We start from the raw sequence: 22,021 nt of genomic DNA, 5'->3' as shown, positions 1-22,021 counted from the left end.
ATTAACATGAATTCAACACACTGAAGTAAACAGATAAATAGAGGCAGAAGATGTCTTTCAGTCATCAATGCACACATTCAACGACACACAGGAGCTCTTTCAAGCTGGGCACCGTTTCATTCACAACACCTGTCCCATCATCAGAATCAGAAATACTTTAATAATCCAAGCGCTAAAATTACTTTCTCTACATGACTCCATCTGTAATACAGTGACTATAGAACCAGTTTGATATAACACAATTTCATACAACATATGATCTCCATCTCGCCATCAGTTTGGGGGTCCTTGGCCTCGAAAACGTTGAAGACCCCTGGACTTTACTATGACTATACAATGTTTTGATTTTCCATGTGCTTGTACAGCTTAATACTTATATTGCATGAGAATTAATCCGTGTATTTAGCTTAGAGTACTTGCATGTTTACTTTGCGGAGATAATATCATTGGAAAGTTTTATTTTTTTTCTCAATTGTTTCCCCATCTGTGCACTGCAAAGGATGATTGGAGACTCAACAAAACTGGAGCAAATTCTGCTCTAGTTTTGGCAAAAAAAAAAAAAAAAGGCTAAGCTAAAAGAAAATTCTTCACAATCACAATATTTCAGTTAAAGACTAACTATTTAAGAGACCATCTCAATAGCATGCTGACCTGTCTAGCTGTCCCTCAGCCAAGCTGTCAAACACAACGACGGCCCATTAAACGTGAACCCACAGAACAGGCATGGATCGGCCTGATGTTGCTGCACGCGAGCTGCCCCCTCCCTTCGTCACATGCTGCCTAATGAACAGTAGGCTCGTGCTCTTGATGGACGAGCCTATTCGGCCGCATGAACCATGTGTACTCACCACTTTCTGCTTGGACACACACAAACAATTGGACACGTCTGGAGAGCTTGGGGCCCAGACCCTAAGGAAGGGCAGATGGTGCCCGGGACTGAGGGCCGCGCCCATATTAACATGAGAAAAGAGGGAGACTAAGGCAGGGGGGAACAGGTACCCTCTCTTCTGTTTTTGTCTGTACAAATATTAAACAGAGAGGGGGAGGGAGGTGTCTGTGGCACTGGTTTGGAACCCAATTAGGAGCATGATGTCGACTCAGTAGTGGAGAATAATGGACAATAATGATTTGGAGGTCACCTTTTCCACAAAAACGCCCAGAAAGTGTCTTCAGTGTATTATAAATCAACTTTGTTTTGAATTTCTAATGTTTGCTGTTAAGAGTCTGCATTTTATTGTCATTGCAAAGAAAACGTCCCTGAACAGCAGAAAGTGTTTCTGAAAAAGAGGTGGACTCTTTTTTTTTAGTCACTAGTATGGTTTAAATCAGGTGTCTACAACCTGCGGATCTGTTGCAGCAACTGGTTGTTTGGATCTCCTTCCTTGGCAATTAATGAACTATAAACGATAGAGAAGAAAAATAAAAGAGCTAGAAGAACAGATGTAGGTATCTACTATTTTTCTATTTCACATCTATGTAGTTTTCAACATTGTGAACCTTTTTTAATCTCCTTTTTTTGCAAATATTTTTCTTTATCTTAAAACCTTAAGTTAAAAATTAACTTGTGTTTGTTTTAAACTGAGCTTTCATGAAAATAAAACATTTCCTAAAGTGTGTAGTTATTTAAAGACAACTATGTTGTCTGTTTCAAAGCTCTGTATTACACAGCTGCAACTGAAAAGAAAAAGGTCCGGTGGCTCCAATCATATTCCATACTATGATATGGTGTGGCTGGTTCTTGGAGGTTGTAGACTTAACTTTAAATTTTGTTTTATACAGCTTTCAGACAGTTAATGAGCAGCAGCTTAGCAGTGAAATTAATATTTCCATTTAATAAAGTGCAGCGTTGATCGAATATAAACAGTGTAGAAGAAAGTCATGGTGCAAAAGGCATGGATGTGGAGGTTCAAAACAGCTTTTTTTTTTATTTAGCTGGACTGTGGGCAGAAATGGTTCTTTAGATATTGAAGGTTTCAGATCCCTGTTTTACAGCAGACCTATTAATGTTACATAAGAAAAAACAGTTTAGGGGGCATATACTTACACTCGTTACGGTTATCGTTACGAAATATTAGGATTAAACCATTTAATTTTCAGGGGAAAACAAAAGTTTTAGTGTTTATTAGCTTCCTACAACTTCAGAAATATCATAGAAACTCAAGAGTCTAGTGAGGAATTCAAAAAGATCTTTAAAAGATTTTAAACACAACAACAGCATATTTTTAAAGCAAAAAACTCAAAAAAAACAAAATAAATATTGATGAGTTTTATACATTCCCATACAAATATACATAAAAAATACGCTAGAAATATGTAAGGACACTAACTTTTACCTAAAATAGCTTTGATCTGCAAAGTGATAGTCACGTTAGTGCCCTTCGTTTAGACAAAATACGTCATTAGTAAACAGAAACCCTCCTGCTATCAGAAATCACACTATGGGAGCTCCTCTCTGATATGCAACATAAATATTTGTATGATGTAGACACCATCAGGTACAGTATTTTATGCCTACACAGCCCAACTTACAGGCAACTCACATGGCAAAGGTTTATGAAAAAGTCTTTTTTCTTATCTTTTTTGGTGAATTATGGTTGAGAAAATTGTATTTGGAAGAAAGAGGACAGAAAAAAATATGCAACAGCAGAATAAAAGTGTAATGGTACATGTAGGCAGTTGCAGATAAACACAAAATAAAAAAAGGATATTTTGGCTCCCTCTTGTGGCTGTTAAGAGAATACCTATAGGTAAAGAAAATGTGAGCTAGTCTAGTGCTGCAGCGCCATCTTCAGTTCAAAGTTGATATAAAGCAATAGTATCTAAGGCAGGGGTGTTCAAGTCCAGTCCTCAAGAGCTACCATCCTGTAACTTTTAGATGCCTCTCTTCTCTAACACACCTGAATCCAAAGGCTCAATCCCCTCATTTAGCCCAGCAGAGGTGTGGTACTGAGCCACTCATTTGATTCAGGTGTGTTTAAAAAGGGGTGCATCAAAAAGTTGCAGGATAGTAGCTCTTGAGGACTGGACTTGAGCACCCCTGATCTAAGGCAATGTAAACAAGTTGTAATTAAAAAATTTACAAAATTGTTATTTTGCCTACTTACATAGATGTTTATCATTAGTTATAAGAAAAATAAAGGTATGGACTCTTACTCTATTTGGACCTCATAACCCTTGTAACTAAGGCTTACATTTCCAGTCAGAAATCAGATTTGTAATTTGGGAAGCAGTTGACATAAACTTCCATTTAGCTTCTCAAACAGAGGCTGCAAAGAGCAGCCATAGCTGTAATAACTGCTCATTAGAACTGAACATGTAAGAAACCTTTATAAAGGGCTTCAACAATATTTATCCCCCATTGCTTTTTTTCCAAACCTTTGATTTTATACAGTTATTTGGCATTTTGTTTGCAATTTACATACAAGAAAATATGAAATAATCATGATATGGAGAAACAATCTTATGTGCTTTTTACATACATTTTCTAAATACATTTTTTAAATATTTTTTCCTGCAATTACATTGCAGTTTTATGCTACGTCTATGTCAATACAAATCTCTGCTAATTTCCTTTTCTAAAATAGAGCAGCCCCAGTCAGATTGGATGGAGATTTTTTTGTTGTTCTTTACTTACCAGCAAACAACTTCTATTGAGCTATGAACTGCTTCTCAGTCCCAACTAAAGACAGTAATCCCCACAGCATTATACAGCCACCATCATGCTTTACCGATGGGATGTTCATGCTCTAGGTGAAGCTCATCTCAGCAACAAGACAATTTAAAGTGCTTTTAATGACAAAAATAGAAATGTAAAATTATAAAAAAATAAATTAGTAAATTTCTTTACTGTGAGATTAATAAAGTCAATCAATATATTGCTGTTTCATATCAAACGGACGTAAATAAATGTTTGCCACAACAGATGATGTAACTGCTAACATGTTATGGATGAGTTTTAAATCACCCTTCAAATTTAAGCTCCTTGATACATCATCTCCTATTAGTAGTTAACGCTTATACATTAGTTTTATGTCTTTTGATGCCTATTCTATAAGTGTTCTGATAAAACTTTTTTTCATTGTCAATGCAATACCGATATCACAGCTTTGAAAATGGATTTGACACGATATTAGAAGGAATCATACCGGCTTTATTACTTGTTTCATACTGTAGAATGTTAGGAAAGGCTTGATCAAGCAATATTAAAAGGTATTAGGTTGGGTATGAAAAGGTATGAAAAACTGACCCATGTAAAATTAACCAATGAGTTACAGAAACTTTTAACATATCAGAGATCTTAGATGTCTCCTGATAATATTGGACCGATATCCGATTTACTTTACATAGTGTATGCATTCTATATGCAATTAGGGATCACTTAGCAGTCTTTATAGTATTTGAATGTAGCTATAGGAGAAAAACAGGAGGTGTGATATAATGTAGGAGGTTGAGAACAGAGGAGTCCATGTCTGTTTTCAGAAGGATTTACTAAACTATAACTGGAAGAAAATATATGATGAAGGAGATATAAACAAACCATATAATTTAATCCTAAAGATTTTAAAACCCTATACAATAAACACTGTCGGTTAAAACGATATCTTCATAAAAATATGACGCGATTACTATCAGTTTGTCGACTTTTCTGAGACACCTGCACTAAATTCATGGCACGTTGTTTCCAACTTCCTCTTGTCTTTACAGTTTATCTCGTTAATTCAGAGAAACAGGGCATTTTTATATATATATAGTTTATTTAAATGATCCTCTTAATTCAGGAAAAACTGTGTTTTTATATTTTTTTGTAAAAAGTATCTTGTAAAGTCAGAAAAACAGACCAATTTCTCTTTTTCTTTCAGGAGAATGCAATAAACTTCTGTACATATCAGGGTTCCAATAACTGAGATTTAAGATGCCGATGTTGATATCTGACTGATGTCTGACAGGGGTGGAACTAGATGGGGGGCCAAGGGTGGCTATGGCCACCCTTACCCAATCATTGGCCACCCCTACCATTTCTTCCCTCTAATACAGATGGTGGCAGCAGTAATACTCTCAAGTGGAATATTCTAACTTATTTAACATTTTAATTTTCTATATGTTAAAGCTACAGTGTGTAATACTTACAGGGATATACAGTCAGAAATGTAATATATTATACATAACTATGTTATTTATCATCATCTACGAGCTCAGCCTCTTAACCTTAATATTTGCGTTGCCTTAGAATTCGTTATTTATAATTACATAGGAGCGGGTCTCGCAGCCATGGAGGCAGACATCTTTGCGCTACGGCAGCGCAGAGCCAACAAACTAGCGATTGCGAGATCGCCCATTACGCTCGAAAGTAACTACGGCAAGTTGTTCAAGTCTACATGAAATCTATACCCTACACAGACTAATGAAATACTATCTGTAAAATTATCTATGTAAACAAACCTCATCACTTGAGAAGGTAGGTGATGCGGACGTCGTGGAAGACATTTTGTCCCGTAACGCTCGCCGTATTGTTGGGGGGGAGATGTTCATGTTGCTGCAGTCTGCAGTCTGACCGCTAGATGTCGCTGAAAATTACACACTGTAGCTTTAACAGTCAGCTGACAACAAAAACACATAAGCACATAAATATACAAACATTAAAGATAAATACAGAATTCATGCTGTTTTCAGAACTAGATTTTGTCTTATATGGGGTAAGGAGAAAATTATGTCTCTGCAAGTCATCTAGGAGTCTTCACTGAAATCAGAAATAAATAACTACTTTAACAACAAGTAATACATTTAATGTAGATATTAGTAAGTTTAAATATAAATTTTATACAGAACGATTATTAATAAAAGTAGGTAAGTAATGACAATGAATAAGATGTTTGCCCCAGAACTCAAAACTGAAAGAATTATGTCCACTACACCTTTAATTTAGACAGCAGGGATGTTTAACTATATTAGTCTATTTGTTAGTAAAGGTTGTAGGAAAGTATAATTTGTCTTTTTTTTTTTTTTTTGAAAATATGGATGTTGTGATTGTTAATTTTCCTGTTGGAACAGTGTAGATTGACCCTGAGGTTCTGGTGCCTATCCACTTTTGCCCCCCCCCCCTATTAAAAATTTCTGGCTACGACTCTGGTGTCCGAAAGTTTTTTTTTGTTTGTTTTTTTTAGTAACGATGCATGGATTTCATCCCTAAAATTCAAATTGAACCAAGCAGTGTGACTTTTACACTTTGAATCAATAGGGCCTATTTGGGCAAATATAAGAAGTAAAGTTGGCCGGGCTATGGTGATAAATTACCTTAAACACTCTCTTCTGTCCACTTCAAATATTTAAGGGCTGTTTCTTCGCTCCACCGCTGACATTTACCAGTGAAGAGGCTGAAGCAGGAGGAGGAAGCTGACAGCAGCGCAGGGCTCTCCTCCTTGCGGGCTCTGCAGCCTGGGATCTCCGCCCCAGTCACACTTGGCTTCAGCTCGGAGCCCGGATGCGCCGCCATGCCGCCTCCTTCACCGAATGAAATCATTTATTAACCAACCCTCCTGATACCCAACGACTAGAGTTAATTTAGGAGCAGTCTGAACGAACAGTGGAGCCCGAGTGGGGTTCAGACCAGGGCATATTATCCACGCCGCGCGTGTCTGTGCACCTTCCCACTCCAGTGTTTCTATTGAGACGGTTGTGTGGGGTAGCTATGCTAACGTTAGCCTGAGCGGAGCGGAGCGGTGACAGTCGGGAGGCGGGGAGAGAGCTCCACAGCGAGGTGAGACTGTTATTCTGATGGGGACTACACATGCGGGTAGGTGGCCTTCAGGGAGATAGGATCGTTTTCATAGCCGCTTCCAGGCAGCAGCAGGTCGAGGTGGGTCAGCGGCTGTTTATCTGACGCAGCTGAGCCGAACGTTTGCTCGACGTTTGGGCGCAGTGGCCCGCGATGGAGAAGCTACAAGCTAATATGCTAACAGCGTTAACGTCCAACAAGGACTCCCAAACTTTTCAGCTCTTCAGGAAACATGTCACCTTACCGGGTCACATTACAGACTCAAACACTGGTTGTTTGTTAGAATAAGACTATTTTCATTTATTTTAGGTTATATTCGGGACGTAAACACAAGTTTTTTTTTATACAGCAGATACAAACTGATTACTTCGGGATCATATTGATTTTTATTATGAATCATTTATAGGTAAAGTCGGGGGGAAAAAGGTTTGTGAAAACATTTATGAGCATTATTTTCTTTTTTAAAATACATATTGGAGGAATGTCCTCTGCATTTAAACAGAAAGAACTCAAACTTGTCTGTGGAAAAACGGTGAACTTTTAAAAATCGTTTTCTTAAAGGCAAGGCAAATTTGTTTTTATATAGCACAATTCTGTACAAAGACAATGCAAAGTGCTTTACATGATTAGAATATAGGAAAATAAAACAGAATCAAAGCAAGTAGGAAAAAAAAATTGGCTGACATTTTGTTTTATTATTTAATTGGTTCTGTTTAGGCCACAGTAACTACACTAGTGCTTTTAAAACATGACAGCTGGGGTTTAACCTGCTCTAATAAACAATAAATGAATAAAACTCAGTACAGAAACAAATCTATGGTTGGAAATGACAATTATTGAAAACTTTAAACTTAAAAAAAAAACGTAAAACTACCCAATAGAAACTGTCATATAAGGTAAATATTTTACTGGATGTTTACAGTATATGTTTGGACTCAAAATTGCTCTGAATATAAACTTAAAGCAGAAAAGCCTTAAAAAACTTTGAATTTTAGTAAAAAAAAAAAAAAAAGAAGCAAACTTTATTGGAAACCTTTAATAAAATTATTCTATAATTTATAACAGCAACACAATGTATAATCAAATTTTTATTTAACTAAAATAATCTATAGATCTTAACTACATCTCAGCATACACTATATAAGGCATCATTTTTTCATATCTTTAATTTGCGAGAGATTTTGACCCTTGCTGGACCAATATTCCCATGATTTCTGCCCTTTTTTATACCAAAGAACCTGCTGAATTTTTCATTTTGCCATCTTTATTTAGTTCAAGTTAATAAGTAAAATAAGACTGGAATAACATATCCAGTGTTTACACTAACTCGCTTTTAATATTATTTTTTTAAATCCAGCAACATTTAATCTGATTTAAATTCGGTCTGGGAGATGTAGTTTAATAATTTAACCTCCGATTTTTTTCCCCAGCAAATCTTTCAAAAGCTTTTATTACAATCAACCCTGTGGAAATTGGCCTTAACTTCAAGGGTCACAAAATTCAAGCTGTGAAAAATGCTTGTGAGATCTTTGTGATTTACATCAATAAGTGAAACTATAACACACTAAATGTTTGCAGATAGTTTATCTTTATGAGGAGATATCGAGAAACAAAGAGTGATTAATTAATGTCACTCTGAGTGATGGAAGCCTAAGGAGTGGATTGGTGGGGGAAAAAAATCAGATTTTCCTAAAATGTAACCTTTAACAAAAAAAAGATAAATTCATTGCTTTGCCCTAATTTAAATATTAAATTATATATTATATGTAAAGCTCTATGAATTGTTCATTGTTATTGGTTTTTATCTAGCATCTTTTTTCTTTGGCTTTCAGATCCAGAAAAGAATATCTTTGAAAGCTAAAAGAGATGTCTGTAGAGGAACAAACCACGAAAGTTGGCAGTCCAAAAGCCAGCTCAGCGTCACCTCTGCAGCTTTCAGACTGTACTGGAGGCTACAGCAGTGTCTCTGTGATGATGGAGGAAGCTGCAGCCACTCCAGACTTTGCAGCTGCCTGTCCCGCCCCAGAAACTGCAGCCTCGCCAAAAAATATAAGCACGGACGACACTGGACAGAGACCCAAAGGGAACGACAACAGCATCCAGCGCAGGAACACCTTCCATCATCCTAAACAGCAACAGCAATCAAAGCTAACTAAGCGACGCTACACTGCAAGTTCCGGTTTCAAGTATCCCACATCTGGGAAGAGGAGACGAAGGGCCAACTCTGAGAGCGACTCTGTCCTGCCCACCAACTTCCTCTTGGGAGGCAACATTTTTGACCCGCTTAATCTCAACAGCCTGCTGGACGAAGAGGTCAACAGGGCACTCAACGCGGAGACGCCAAAATCCTCACCGCTGCCGTCGAAGAGTCGGGATCCTGTCGAGATTCTGATCCCTAGAGACATCACAGATCCCCTAAACTTGAACAGTGGAATAACAGGCAGCAGTTTTTTGGTGTCCCCCTTCAAAAGTGGTGGAAGGAAAAGACATCGCAACAGACACCATGGGGGAGGAGCCGGAGGAGTGAGCGGGATTTCAGCCACGCAGATGAACCTGTCAGAATCAGATAAAAGCGAAGTCAAAGTCAACACTTCCACTGAACCTCCAAGTATGTCAGGTTCATCCTCTGCACAAGACCCCATCAAAGAGCTCAACAGTTTGTCAAGTGTCTCCGGAGATTCTCACGAACACTCCGCTAACAGCTCATTTAGCTCCAAGGAGGAGATGACATCGGTACCTGTGGAGGATGCAACCTCTTTCTCAAACGTAGGAATAAACCATCATGCAAGCAGACGCAAGCGAAGACGCAACTCCGGCAAAATGGAGCCCCCTATCACCCACTTTACTCCCGTTTGCAAGGCAGGATATGAAGATAAAAGTTACAGTAAGACGGGTCAAAGAAATTCCTTCCACACTCCAAGGGTCGACGGCTCAGGACTTCGCCAGCACCAGCAGCACCACAGTCATATAAAGGAACATCAGAAGAAGTTCCAGTATGGGAACTACAATAAGTATTACGGATATCGCAACCCAAACTGTAGCGAAGACCCTCGAATACATGTTCTTCGTCATGAGTGGTTTGAAGGTAAAGATATTCTGGACTTGGGTTGCAACTCCGGCCACCTGACCCTCTATATTGCCAAAATGTTTAGACCGACGCGCATATTGGGTCTGGATATCGACAGCGGTCTCATACATGCAGCTCGTAAAAACATTAGACATTATCTCTCTGAGCTACAGACCCAAGAGGCCAGGCATGCAACGCAGGAGAAAAAGCCGGCCAAGCAGGAAGGGAATAATGGGAACGATGGGCAGGAAGGCAGGGAGAAAAAATCTGATGAAGCTAAGGGCGGCGATACAGCTGACATGGACTGCCACAAAGATGAGGTTGGCACTCAGAGGCAGGGCAGGGAGACTGATGATGTGGAGCCAAAGCATTGTGATACACCTGCTGATTGCTCGTCCAGCTGCTCTTTCCCCGTGTCTCTGCGGATCTCCAGGGGACCCATCGCTGCTCCCCCAATTACAGAAACGTGTAACACGCAGCCCGGCAACTTCCCTGCTAATGTGTCCTTCGTTAAGGTAAGAAGGTGCCTTTCTCTTCACTATAGACTTTTATGCTAACATCAAATCAAATGATGACTGTATTAAATCAATATATTATACCCCAAAAATAAAGAGGAAGACTAGACACATTTACAGAAAAAGAAATGCACATTAATGCCAAATATGAAAAATTAGATTTTTAACACCAACCTGCAGAGACTGATTTCAGCTTTTCTACCAACACAGTGGTTTTCTAACTACAACTACAATTTAAAAATATTTCCTATCCTCTTAACATGAGCATCCATTTAAGGTGCTCGCATCATGTGCCAGTACAAACAGCAAAAACTATTTGATAATGATAAAATAAGGCTATTTACGCCAAGCGTCCTTCCTAATAATTTTTAGTCCTTTTTCAGCATCAAGGAAAACTAAAAATTCCCGTTCCTAACAAATACAATCATACACAGCATCAAGGTAACATATTTAAAAGGAAATAAAATTTAAGTTATGGGTTAAAACTTTTAAATTAGAATAAATGCAAAAGAAACCCATAAAAATGCTATCACTCCTATCCCACATGGAATCAGATATTTCCTTGTCCATCTTTCTTTGCTGGATCTTGGCCTTTTTTTCTTTCTTTTCAGGTGCTAACTTGCTTAGCCCTAAAAGCCAATTTATGCTTCTTCCATCAAATCTGTCTCTGTGCGTCGTGCGCACCTCAAAAAAATCCTGAATATGCGTCAGATGGTTGCAGACCTCACGCGGAAGTGCACAGACAAAAAGCAGCTGTGATTGGTCCTTATCTAGAGACACTGCATTAAAAAAAAATGCAGCTCTAGAAGAGCCGAGCGTGTGGTGATGTTACGAGTACGCTTCTGTCCCAATTGACCCATATTAATGCTGCCTGCTTGCGGTCTCGCCAAGTCCATACTTTCCTGTGTTGTTGCCAAGACCGAACTTGACGAGAACACGAGTACGGATTGAGAACGCCCATAATCTTGATGCAATGACTACACAAACGATAATTTGAGGTGAACTTTCTTTCTTAAAAATATATTAAAACTACTTTTTACCAGCTTATCAGAGTAAATAGAGCAAAGTCGATCTCCATCTGCCATTAAACACAGGAGCAGCAGAAGTATCTGGACACACTTTACTGGAAATACTTCAGGAATCTGAACTTAATGTGTACAAGCATCAAACATGAAGCTGCATAAAGAGGCATAACGGCTATCATGTCTGTGCCTAAAGGTCAGTGAAAGTTCATCCAAATTTGCACATGAGTGGGAAGCAACATTTTATTGCAAAGTTAGTTGACCTTCTAAATTCAGCTTCTACTCAGAACACGTTCGGCTTTGATGATGTTAATATTGATGTTGGAAAGACAGTTCAGCTCCAATTTTCATGCTAGAGTGACTGTTTATATAGAAGGTCACCATCTAACATGCAGTAACTAAATAGTAAATTATCAATGCCTTAGCTACGGAAGAGGTTTAGGGACACTGGAAAAAAAAAACTACCGGTAGTTGACTGATTTTTAAATTTTATCTCATTTTATATAGGGGAAAAAAGTCAGAATTCTTACTTTTTTTTCTCAGAATTCGGACCTTTTTTCGCTGAATTTTGGCTTTAATCTCAGAATTCTGACTTTAATCTCAGAATTTTGGAACTTAATGTAGATGGGCACCATGGAGGAAGAGATGTGGGAGCACTCAGCTTCACTGACAAAGATGTGAGTTTTTTGGGAGGGCTAGTGACACTTTTGGTGGAAAATTAGGAAATTGGGTAACTTTTGATGTGCTCGAGGGGTCCCCAGCGATGCTACTTCATTAATGGAAGAGCAGAAGGTGATTAAAACAAGAGAGCTAGTCTCTAAAACAGGCATAGCTACGGCTTGATGCTAACATGCTTGTTAGTTGTCAGAATTCTCACAATTCTGAGATCAAAGTCAGAATGCTGACTTTTCTCATATTATACGGAAATAAAATTTAAAAATCAGTAACTTTTATTTGTTCAGTGGCCCTAATTCTCTTCCGTACTTAGCACGTTAGCTTACAAAGGAACAGTGGTATTCTACCCAGGTCATCTCCCCTCCACCTGCTCTGACATAAGGTGACCAGATTTCTGAAATCAAATCTGGGGACATTTCTTGCTCGTGGATAAAAATCAATACATCTTATCGAGATGAAATTAGGAAACGGGGACAGTAATGGTTTCATATATTTTTACATATTTATTAATATTTAAACAACAAAAATCAAGTGTAAAAGCCAGGAATGTGCCTTTCCAAACGTTTAGTATATCCTAAGATTAATAACATGAATAGTGTTATTAGTAGAAAACTAGAACTGTGTCTCTGGGTTGGGGCAAAGTGGTGGGGGTGGGAGCGGAGGGGTCAAGGGTCATTAGCAGGGCTTTCCAATTTTGGGGGCCCAATGAGCTCTGCCGCCTCCTAAGGGGAGAGTGACATGAGGAAAAGAAATTTAGAAAAGTAAATACAAACATTTATTCTATGCCTGTGGCTGTCTGTTGAGACAGAGTTTCCCCACCTCTTCAAAAAAGTGCAACAAATACTTATTCTGTTTACATCTACTGTACATACCTATAAGAAATATTTTTTTTCTTCATTAACATAAAAAAAACAAGTAGTAGTCAAGCCTGCAGGTAAAGGTTCATATATGTTTCTTACTGTCACCTAGCCAGATCAATTCAATTCAGTTTATTTATATAGCGCCAAATTCACAACACGTCATCTCAAGGCACTTTACAGTTCAACCAGATCATACAGTCAAATTGATACAAAGTTTTCTATCTAAGGAAAACCAGTTGATTGCATCGACTCATTGACTCAAATACAATCCCTCACACTAAGCATGCTTGTAGCGACAGCGGAGAGGAAAAACTCCCTTTTAACAGGAAGAAACCTCCAGCAGAACCAGGCTCAGTGTGAGCGGCCACCTGCTGAGGCCCACTGGGGTTCAAGGAGACAGAAGCAGACATAGAAAAAGAAGCATAGATACAAAAGGCAGCTGTAAAAGGCGGCCCCGTCCAGGAAACACACAGCCAGGCAGACGAGCTCCGAGCCAGCTCCCATGCCAGAGGACGAAGAGAACACATCCAGTTAGTCACAGTCAGAGAAACAGGACTACACTGGAAAACAGGCCGATCTCCAACATCTATAAACAAGGGTGTTGATGGAAGCAGCACAGCTGATGTTTCTTTCCAGGATGGAGTCACAGCCAAACAGGAACAGACCAGATGAAGCTACTCTGAGGAAAAGCAGAGAGAGCAGAACGTTAGAGATTGAACTAACAGATTCTGCAGAATAGGAGAACAGAGAGAGAATGAAGCAGAATGATGAAAAAGGGGTCCCTATGTCCTCCAAAAGTCTGAACCTATAGCAGCATAACTATAGAGATAGCTCAGGATAACCTGAGCCACTCTAACTAGAAGCTTTATCAAAAAGGAAAGTTTTAAGCCTAGCCTTAAAAGTAGACAGGGTGTCTGCCTCACGGACTAAAACTGGTAGTTGGTTCCCCATCAGGGGCCTGTGTGTCTCAAAGTAGCAGGTTCATTTTTCCTACTAACCTGAGTATACAGCCACTCTGTGTTCCACAGCATACTTTGCACACTACATCACTCAATATGTTAGTTTATCACTCAAATCATGTCAACGCTTTATCACTTGAACTTTATTAATACATATTATACATTTTAAGTGTTTGAAACAGAAATATTAACTGAACAGGGTCTGAGGCAGTGGCCCTGGTAATTTGGGTAAAATAATATAAGAGAAGACATAGCAAGTAAAAAGCAAAATAACCTTTTTAAATATCTTAAACAAGTTTAACCATTGAACAGCAGAATAGGCTTAACATCAACACAATGTATATAATCCAAGAATAGTCCATATTTATAAACAGCAATAACATATACATATATAATTTCCTTCTTTTCACAGCTTCTGTATTGTGCATTAAGGCTTCCTCTTATGTTTCCTGCTCTCTGCTTTACTCCTCAAAGTAAATTTTTCTCCCTTCTTGTCAACCGTTTTTTCTATCAGAGTTCCTAGTTTCCTCCTCTCTCATTCAATCTCCTTTCTGTCTTTCTATCTTCTTCCTCACTCCTCCAGCATCAATCTTACATTATTCTAAAACAGAGACATTATATAATCAAAATCACCTCCAAAAAAAATTAGGATGTGCAACATGAAAACTTATTATTAATAATATCTCATCTAAATACTAAAAATGCTAATTACCACAATATTAGGAGCTACAAGCAAAAACCACATAATAAATGAACATTAAACAGGTGGTTATCTCTATCATTCTCAAATCATGTAGATCTTGTCTTATTCAGTTCTCCTGTTACTGACTCCTATTTTTTCACAAGGAACTTTCATATATATCCAAACTGAGCAGTAAAAAAGCACACCAAAAACTGGAAGTCTATGCTCATAAATCACAACCATAAATCATCAAAACAAATTGAAATAACTCTACTTATAATAACTATCTGAAATATAAACTAAAGGTCACCTATCCATTCTAAATCATCTTTATACAAACCCTTGTTGATCCCTGGAGAACCAGCGTACCAGATTAGCGCCTTACAAGGAGTTTTCAATCATTTTGCTACATTTTAACCCAGCGTCTTTTACTCATGCTCAACTCGTGGTCTTGTCTTACTTTTTATTACTGTTTTAACCTGGACACAAACCAAACATTTATCACAAGATCAGCCCGATCAGAATAAAATAAATTGATTAACACACTCACCATCACTCAGCGTAGCTCCCCATCAGTTGCCACAGGTTGTAAAAAACGAACTTCCACTTCTTCTTCTTCTGTTTTAAAAGTGATGCGCTCTTCTTCCTCTTTGTCTTTTAATGGCAGCTGACATCCAAAAGGATCATTACCGCGCTTCTAGTGGTGCGCTCTGTTCCTTATCTTTATGTTATCAGCAGCGCAACCAGCTACCGTAATACCTATTTTTGCGCGCAACAGCTCTACTGTAATAACAGTCTACACGCAACATTTTTCGCCTCGGTAAAATCGGGGACATTTCCGGGGACAGCTTTAGCCGGGGACAGGTGGTCCAAAACGGGGACAGTCCCCGGAAATCGGGGACGTCTGGTCACCCTACTCTGACAGGGTTTGAAACAAAGAGGTCAACAGATCTGATTTAGCTGGGATTCTTTCACCAAAGCTGTGTTTAACCAGGCCTTGGGTAGAAAAAGTTTATCAGCGCTAGTGCCTCTTGTGGCTAGGGAAACACAGAACCAGCTGGAACCAGTTTGGTGGGGAAAACCCCTAAATTATGGCAAATTAAACAATGGAAAGAGGATCATTTGGCTGGGGGGTCTTTCTAACTGCCTCACCATATTATAACTTTGTGAAAACAGGCTGCTGTTGTTAGCATCTAGAAATATTTGTTAGTTTTAAAATACTTAATAAAAAAAGAAATCCGTTAATCAGAGACAAGATGTCACATTTGTGAGTTCTAAACATACAGTAATAGCATCAGCAGACATTTAGAAAATCTGTTAGATACCTGTGACGCCCACTCAGTCTGCCAAACTGAATGTTAGGGTGAGATAACAGAAAAAATATGTCCTTTTGGGAAAGCCGAGTGTCACTGAAAACATCGGGCAAAAATTGATGAGCTATATAAATACATATTAAAAGGCTGTTTTGTTTTTTCTTCTGTTACAGAGGAACTATATTTAGCAGACATACCACACTGAATGTGGATCAAAACCTGCTCAGCTCAATTAAATTTCTTGAATTAAAAATGTTTTAAAATGCTAAAAACTAGTTTTTTTTAGAGCAGCATGTTTCACTGATATATTTTTTGTTTTTAATCAGAGATCCTGAAATAAATATAACCTATAAATTAGACAAATGTCTGATGAGCAGCTGTGCAGTTATTGAAGAGCAGAAGGTGCAGGATGTCAGTGAGTGGAACAGGCCTTTTGTGTGTTTTTGATCACTGATTTTTAACCTTTAGCTATCCTTTTATGAATATCTCCAATTGTAGCTCCTACTAGGGCTAGGAAATGGGAACTAAGAATCTAAAGACAATGTTTTGTGGTACTGTTGAAATAACAAAAGTAGAGAAGGAAAACCTCTGTCACGAAAATATAATTTTCATATTACTAAAACTCCCACAGTAAAAGCATTTATTGAATAATTATATAGCATTTTATTTGTCAACCCACCCATAATTAAAAAAGAAAAGGGAGGGGGAAGTAAAAATAAAACAGACAATTCACATTTTCTTGAGGTTGTTAAACATCATTAATTCCAATTTATTGTTTGATGATAAATCAAAATTATTATCATTAATGTCACAATAATGATAAACGATATGATAAAAGCCCACCCTTGGCTCCTATCCTCTGTTCATGGCCCCTGACCTTAACCTTTCTCAGGGTCAACAGTAAGAACACTATCCAGGGTAGGAAAGCAGTGCTGTGGTGAATTGGGACAGTCTTTGGCCTAAAGCTTGATTTATGCTTGATTTGTCGGCGTGGCCAAATTAAATCATTTTAGAGAGTGAAGAAATACAAGGAAGACGAAAAAGGTTGTACACTGTCAAAAATCCAGCTAATGGCACCAGACTGTTCAATTTTCAGTCATCTCTTATTTGGCACTCTATGCACGTCAGAGAGGTCATAATAAAATCATTCGTTAAATTTTACAGTTGCAGCTTTCTCATGCTTTGAAGTATCTTTGTATTGATAGGGAATAAATAAATTGGAGAAACCTTTTATAATAACAAAAATGTGTAAACACATGCTTGAATAAAAATGCAAGTTGTCTTTTGGGTGGAGATTAGGGGGATATCAGGGAATTTAGAGAATTACAGTAAAACTGAGATGAAAGCTGAGGTCTCACTTTGTTGCTGGTTTTCCCTAATGAATAATAATGAAGAATATTTTATTCTATTTCAAAAATCCTGCCAACACTAACAATGGTAGACAAGCGTTGAAAGCTAAATAAACCTAACAGGAAAATGTATATCTTGCACTGTTAGTAGTTACTTTTTAAATGGTGTCCTCCATCTCTGAATACCAACACAGAAGGGTGTATTAATGCAGAATCAGGGTCTAGCAGTGGTAGAAGGTGATGCAACGAACCAACGATGACACGCTAGACTTACTACTTACTGTTTGCTGCAATTTTGAAGTTTTTTTTTTGTTGATTTATTACAACAGATTATACATATTATATTTCGGATCTTCAGATCTGAGAAACCTTCAGCTTTTTTTTTTACTAAAGCTGTATTTTTTTTATTTATTTATCCCCGCTTTGTTCTCTTCCAGGCTAACTATGTTCTAGAGAATGACAATCTCCTCCTGACTCAGAGGGCAGAGTATGATGTGATCTTGTGCCTCAGCGTCACCAAATGGGTGCACCTGAACTGGGGAGATAGCGGTCTGAAACGGCTCTTTAAAAGAGCCTACAGACATCTCCGTCCTGGAGGCTTGTTCATCCTGGAGCCGCAGCCCTGGGAGTCCTACGTAAGGAGGAAGAAGCTGACAGTAAGATTTTTATTTGTTTGTTGTTTTTTTTTCATTAGGTAAATAAACACTCATACATCTGTTAAAACTGTCAAACAAAATATTCTTCAGTTGTGGAAAGTTAATCCTCTCAGTGTGATTTTTTTCATTTGAGTACATTTATTCACTTTGTCCATATAGAATCATACTTAAGTAAATAGTTTTTGTAAGAACCTCCATACAATTTCACTTAATGTTTTGGATCATTATCCTAATTAAATGATAAACTGTCGAGCCATGTTTGTTTTACCGTTAAATTTTTTTTGTTGAGGCCTTAAAAAAACAAGCCCACATCATCATCAGATCTTTCACTGTACATAACAGTGGGGACAAGGAACATTTCCACATATTTATCCATCAATACACACCACACCCACTTGGGCTTTTTAATTTCTAAAAACATTTTTTTTAAGTCTAATCTGACCAAGAAAACACATCTCTGCTTAAGTTTTCAGAGATAGTTTTATATTTGTAATGCTAGGACAGGAAAGGCATGCCTTTTAAACAGCTTGTAAGTACTGTCTGGTTGTGTAAGATAATAATTTTCTTAACATGGGGTTGGATGGATTTATAAAAACAAATCAGTGTGAGATAAACTGCTGCAGTAAAAGATTATCCTTGAGTTGGGCTCCACTAATCACTGAGCTGAGATTTTCTTTATTTGGGGTGGCTGCAAATACTTAACTGTGCAAACCGATCCCATCTACATCTTCAAATGTCTGAAAGTAAGACTGTTAATGCTCTAAACTTTTCATTTATAAAGAGCACTGTGTTCTCTTCAGCACATTTGGAAGTTGTCACTGTTGCACTGAAAATGGGGAGTTTAGCAATTTTTTTATGAGTGTAACAGCTGTAGAAACTGTGTTCTTAAATGCCCTACGCTTCTAAAAAATCCCCGTGAAACCTCAGAGAATTACCTTAGGTGCAGTGAAAATTTTAGTTTTTTCAGATTTAGTCTTTCTTCTTAAAATAAGATATTTACATTGAAATTATTTGACTGTGAAACATCCCTCTGTGTCAGGTATGAATTTTTTTCCCGTCAACTTAGATCGGACATTGGCAGGTCAGGATTATTAAAGATCCATGATTGACCAGAATCCTGCGATCGGTGCACTTTTACCGCTTTATGGATTTTTTTCTTTACAGATCAGTCGTTGAATCTGTTCTATAATCAGTATTAAAAGCTTGTTTTTTGTAGTTATACAAGTTATTTTCTTCTTCCTCCCTCCATAAGGAAAACATTAACAGGAATTATCGCAGCATCAGACTCAAACCTGAGCAGTTTTCGTCTTATCTCATAAACGAAGTGGGCTTCACAAGTTTTGAGCACCTCGGGTCTCCAAAGTGTTCAGTAAGAGGTAATTGTGTTTTTAACTCTCTTCTTACTAACTAAATAACTGTTTTAAAGTGTATTAACTCTTTGTTTTTTCACAATGCAGGTTTTCAGAGGCCAATTTATGTTTATCACAAATGACCTCCCCTGCCTTCAACAACAGTGAATGTGAGTCGCTGAAAGCTTCACCTTTTATTCAGGCCAGCCAGCTTCACTGGACTGAGACCCATCATCCTTAACAGATAGGGTTAGCTCTTGATGCTGAAGATCAAAGTCTAAAGGAAAAGAGCCACAGGGACCAAAAGAGGAATTGATTGTTCTGTCAACAGGATGCTTCTTATCTTAAAGACTCTGACAAGTAACTATCAGTTTGGCCCGACTGTGGAAGAAATGCCGAGCGGATCACTCCCTTGAACTGTCCGACTGGTAATGATCCATTGCCACACTGTGGTTGCTCAGATGTCATCACATTCAAAATGTTCTCTCTTGCTACATAACTAGACATAATGAACCAGGGTTTCTCAACTAGTCATTAGATCAGTTTTAACAACTTTAGATGTTCTAGTCATCAGATGTGGGTTTTGTGTGGAGGAGTGCAGTGAAACTAGGGGTTACTGAAGTGGCTTCATACTAAAAAGGAACCTTTTGAAAATCCAAACAGAAACTCAAGTGACGCAGCATCATGCAGGTCATGTTTTTACCCCCATCAATAGATATATGCAAAGTTTATTTGCCCTTTCCAAACATTTTGTCATGGCGCTCAAGTATGTGCCCTGCTTTTGAACACTAGTGTTATTTGTCCTGAACTCTCTGAGAATGCAGCTAACTTCACAAAAGTCCTATAAAGATAAATATAACAATCCAAAATATCATTTTTTTTTTTATTTCAATTATAAACTTTTTTTTTTTCAGCTGACGGCTAATTGAGGTGGACCTCTGGTGTAGACCATAAAAAGACTTGGATTTCATCACATGATCAAATTCTTTCATTATCCTTAGATAAGTGAATATCTTTAACTTTAATAAACCTTTAACCTGCAAATACAGATTCTAGACAACTGTTTTTTCTTGATTAGCTGTGATATAAATGGATATAAAAACAGCCTTGAAAGCTACTGTTGGCAGTCTTTTACAGCATTTTGTGTTGTTGATTAGCGCAGTAAGCTTTACTTAAGCAGCAGTCTCCAAGTGTATTATCAACAGGGTGTTAATCCTTACCTTACATCTAAAATTATAAATATGAGGGCAACTTAAGCACAAAACGCTAACATGCTAACTTTGCTAAAATATGTTCAGCCTTCCTGTTATCAGCTGAAAGTCTCGCTCCCGCCCCCTCTCTAGCAGCCAGAGTTAACTGTAAACATGACCCAACATATCAGATTAAAATGTTTTTTCTTTTAGATAGTTTCTTAGGGGTTTGTGCTTCCACTGAATTCATTTCAAACCCTTCTCTGACATCCAGATTGGCTAACAAACTGTACTGAAAGGTTTTGATAACTGTTAGCCTAAAGTAAGCTACATTTGCTGAGAGGCAAAAGATAAAAAAAAAAAAAAACATTTGCCTATTTCTTGGTGCATCTAAACAATAATTTTAGTCAGCACTCATAATATTCTATAATTTATGAAGACTTAGGGTTGCCAAAAGATGCGCTCAGTTTTTCCTCGGAGCAAACAGTCAACTGTTTTTAAGGAATCAACCAGCCTTTTTATGCTCCTCTTTACCGGTTTTTCTATTTTAACGATTCCCCAAAGCATTCTGTTCTTGTAATTGTCTCCCACTTCCTTCTTAAGCAGTGTCCTTGCCTGAGATGCTGACAAAGCTAAATAAGCAGAGAGAAGGATCTGAGATCGGGACAGGCGTACAGAAAGGCTGCTTTGATCCTCAGTGGCGGGTGGGGAGGAGATCAAAACGGCGTCTGAGACCCTCACAAAGATATGTTTGGCTCTGTGGAACTAAAAGATTTTTATTTGAAAATAAAAGCTCTTTTCAGAGAAAGTATCTCTTTTTGGTTTTTACTCGGATTTCAATATAATGCGTTTGAATTGACGTGCTTCCCAACTATTTCTGATGGTTTGATAAAAGATGTCAACAATGTTTTGCTCTAAAAGCAACACAAAGTTTAGGAATGTGTCGAGCTTTTATGGTTGTGCTCCGAGCTCCAAGGATTGGTACATCAAGGGCAGAAAACCGTCCACTTTTCAGGAGATATTTGTTGATATTGTTAATGAAAATGATAGCCAGTGAAAAACTGGGATGGATGTTATGTTTCTAATCCAGTAAGTAATCATTGTAAATAAGTTGCTGCATTATTTTCTGTTGTTGATGTTAAGTTCTTAACTACTGCGCTGTTTTAAGTTTCCCTGTCTTCAAATGTTTGATGCCAATTCAAGTGTGAAGCTGCAGGTCTTGTTGTCCTTTAAGATTTTCTAATCCAGCATTGATTTACAAATGAATGTGGACATTCTTACATTGATTTTGGTTTCCTCTGCCCTGCAGGGCAGTTGTATTTTTTTTATTTCTGATGTTTTGTTTTTATGTTTGTTCTCGATAAATTGTTTGAAAGAAGCAAAGGCATCAGTGAACTCTTATTTTCTTCCAGTTCAAGTTTCTAATGCTAAAAGCACGAAGGCCATCTGTTTTGTTTTGACTTTTCTCTTGTATACATCCAACTATCATCAGAGTGAAAATCATTTAAATTTTGAGCCGATAATGATTTAGTTAAACCAGGAATCTTTGTAGTGGACTAGTGATCAAAAAGAGTAAAATTCAAGTGAATTTTACAAAGAATTGGCTCCAAAT

At 37.8% G+C, this 22,021-nt stretch overlaps 1 protein-coding gene across 2 annotated transcripts; it reads left to right on the top strand.

The window, feature by feature from the left end:
* Positions 1 to 6,364: 6,364 nt before the first annotated feature.
* Positions 6,365 to 21,792, top strand: mepce (methylphosphate capping enzyme). 2 transcript variants are annotated; one of them, XM_038289096.1, is made up of 5 exons: positions 6,365 to 6,754; positions 8,605 to 10,354; positions 17,652 to 17,870; positions 19,123 to 19,246; positions 19,328 to 21,792. In XM_038289096.1, the coding sequence occupies exons 2-5, from the start codon at positions 8,639 to 8,641 to the stop codon at positions 19,360 to 19,362; spliced, it is 2,094 nt and encodes a 697-aa protein (XP_038145024.1). In that variant the 5' UTR covers positions 6,365 to 6,754; positions 8,605 to 8,638; the 3' UTR covers positions 19,363 to 21,792. The 2 variants fall into 2 exon arrangements, with proteins under 2 accessions (XP_038145024.1, XP_038145025.1); XM_038289097.1 differs by having other exon boundaries at positions 6,365 to 6,790.
* The last annotated feature ends 229 nt before the right edge of the window (positions 21,793 to 22,021 follow it).

Source organism: Cyprinodon tularosa, unplaced genomic scaffold (assembly GCF_016077235.1).
Source record: "Cyprinodon tularosa strain WSP-4 unplaced genomic scaffold, ASM1607723v1 ctg263, whole genome shotgun sequence".
Classification (NCBI taxonomy): domain Eukaryota; kingdom Metazoa; phylum Chordata; class Actinopteri; order Cyprinodontiformes; family Cyprinodontidae; genus Cyprinodon; species Cyprinodon tularosa.
Note: the sequence above shows the minus strand (reverse complement) of the source record. Positions and strands in the feature narration are given on the sequence as shown.

Coding starts and splice junctions, on each gene's coding strand:
- mepce (XM_038289096.1), top strand. CDS start 8,639: ATGTCTGTAGAGGAACAAACCACGAAAGTTGGCAGTCCAAAAGCCAGC. Junction 17,871..19,122: donor TAAGGAGGAAGAAGCTGACA/GTAAGATTTTTA, acceptor TCCCTCCATAAG/GAAAACATTAACAGGAATTA. Junction 19,247..19,327: donor TCCAAAGTGTTCAGTAAGAG/GTAATTGTGTTT, acceptor TTCACAATGCAG/GTTTTCAGAGGCCAATTTAT.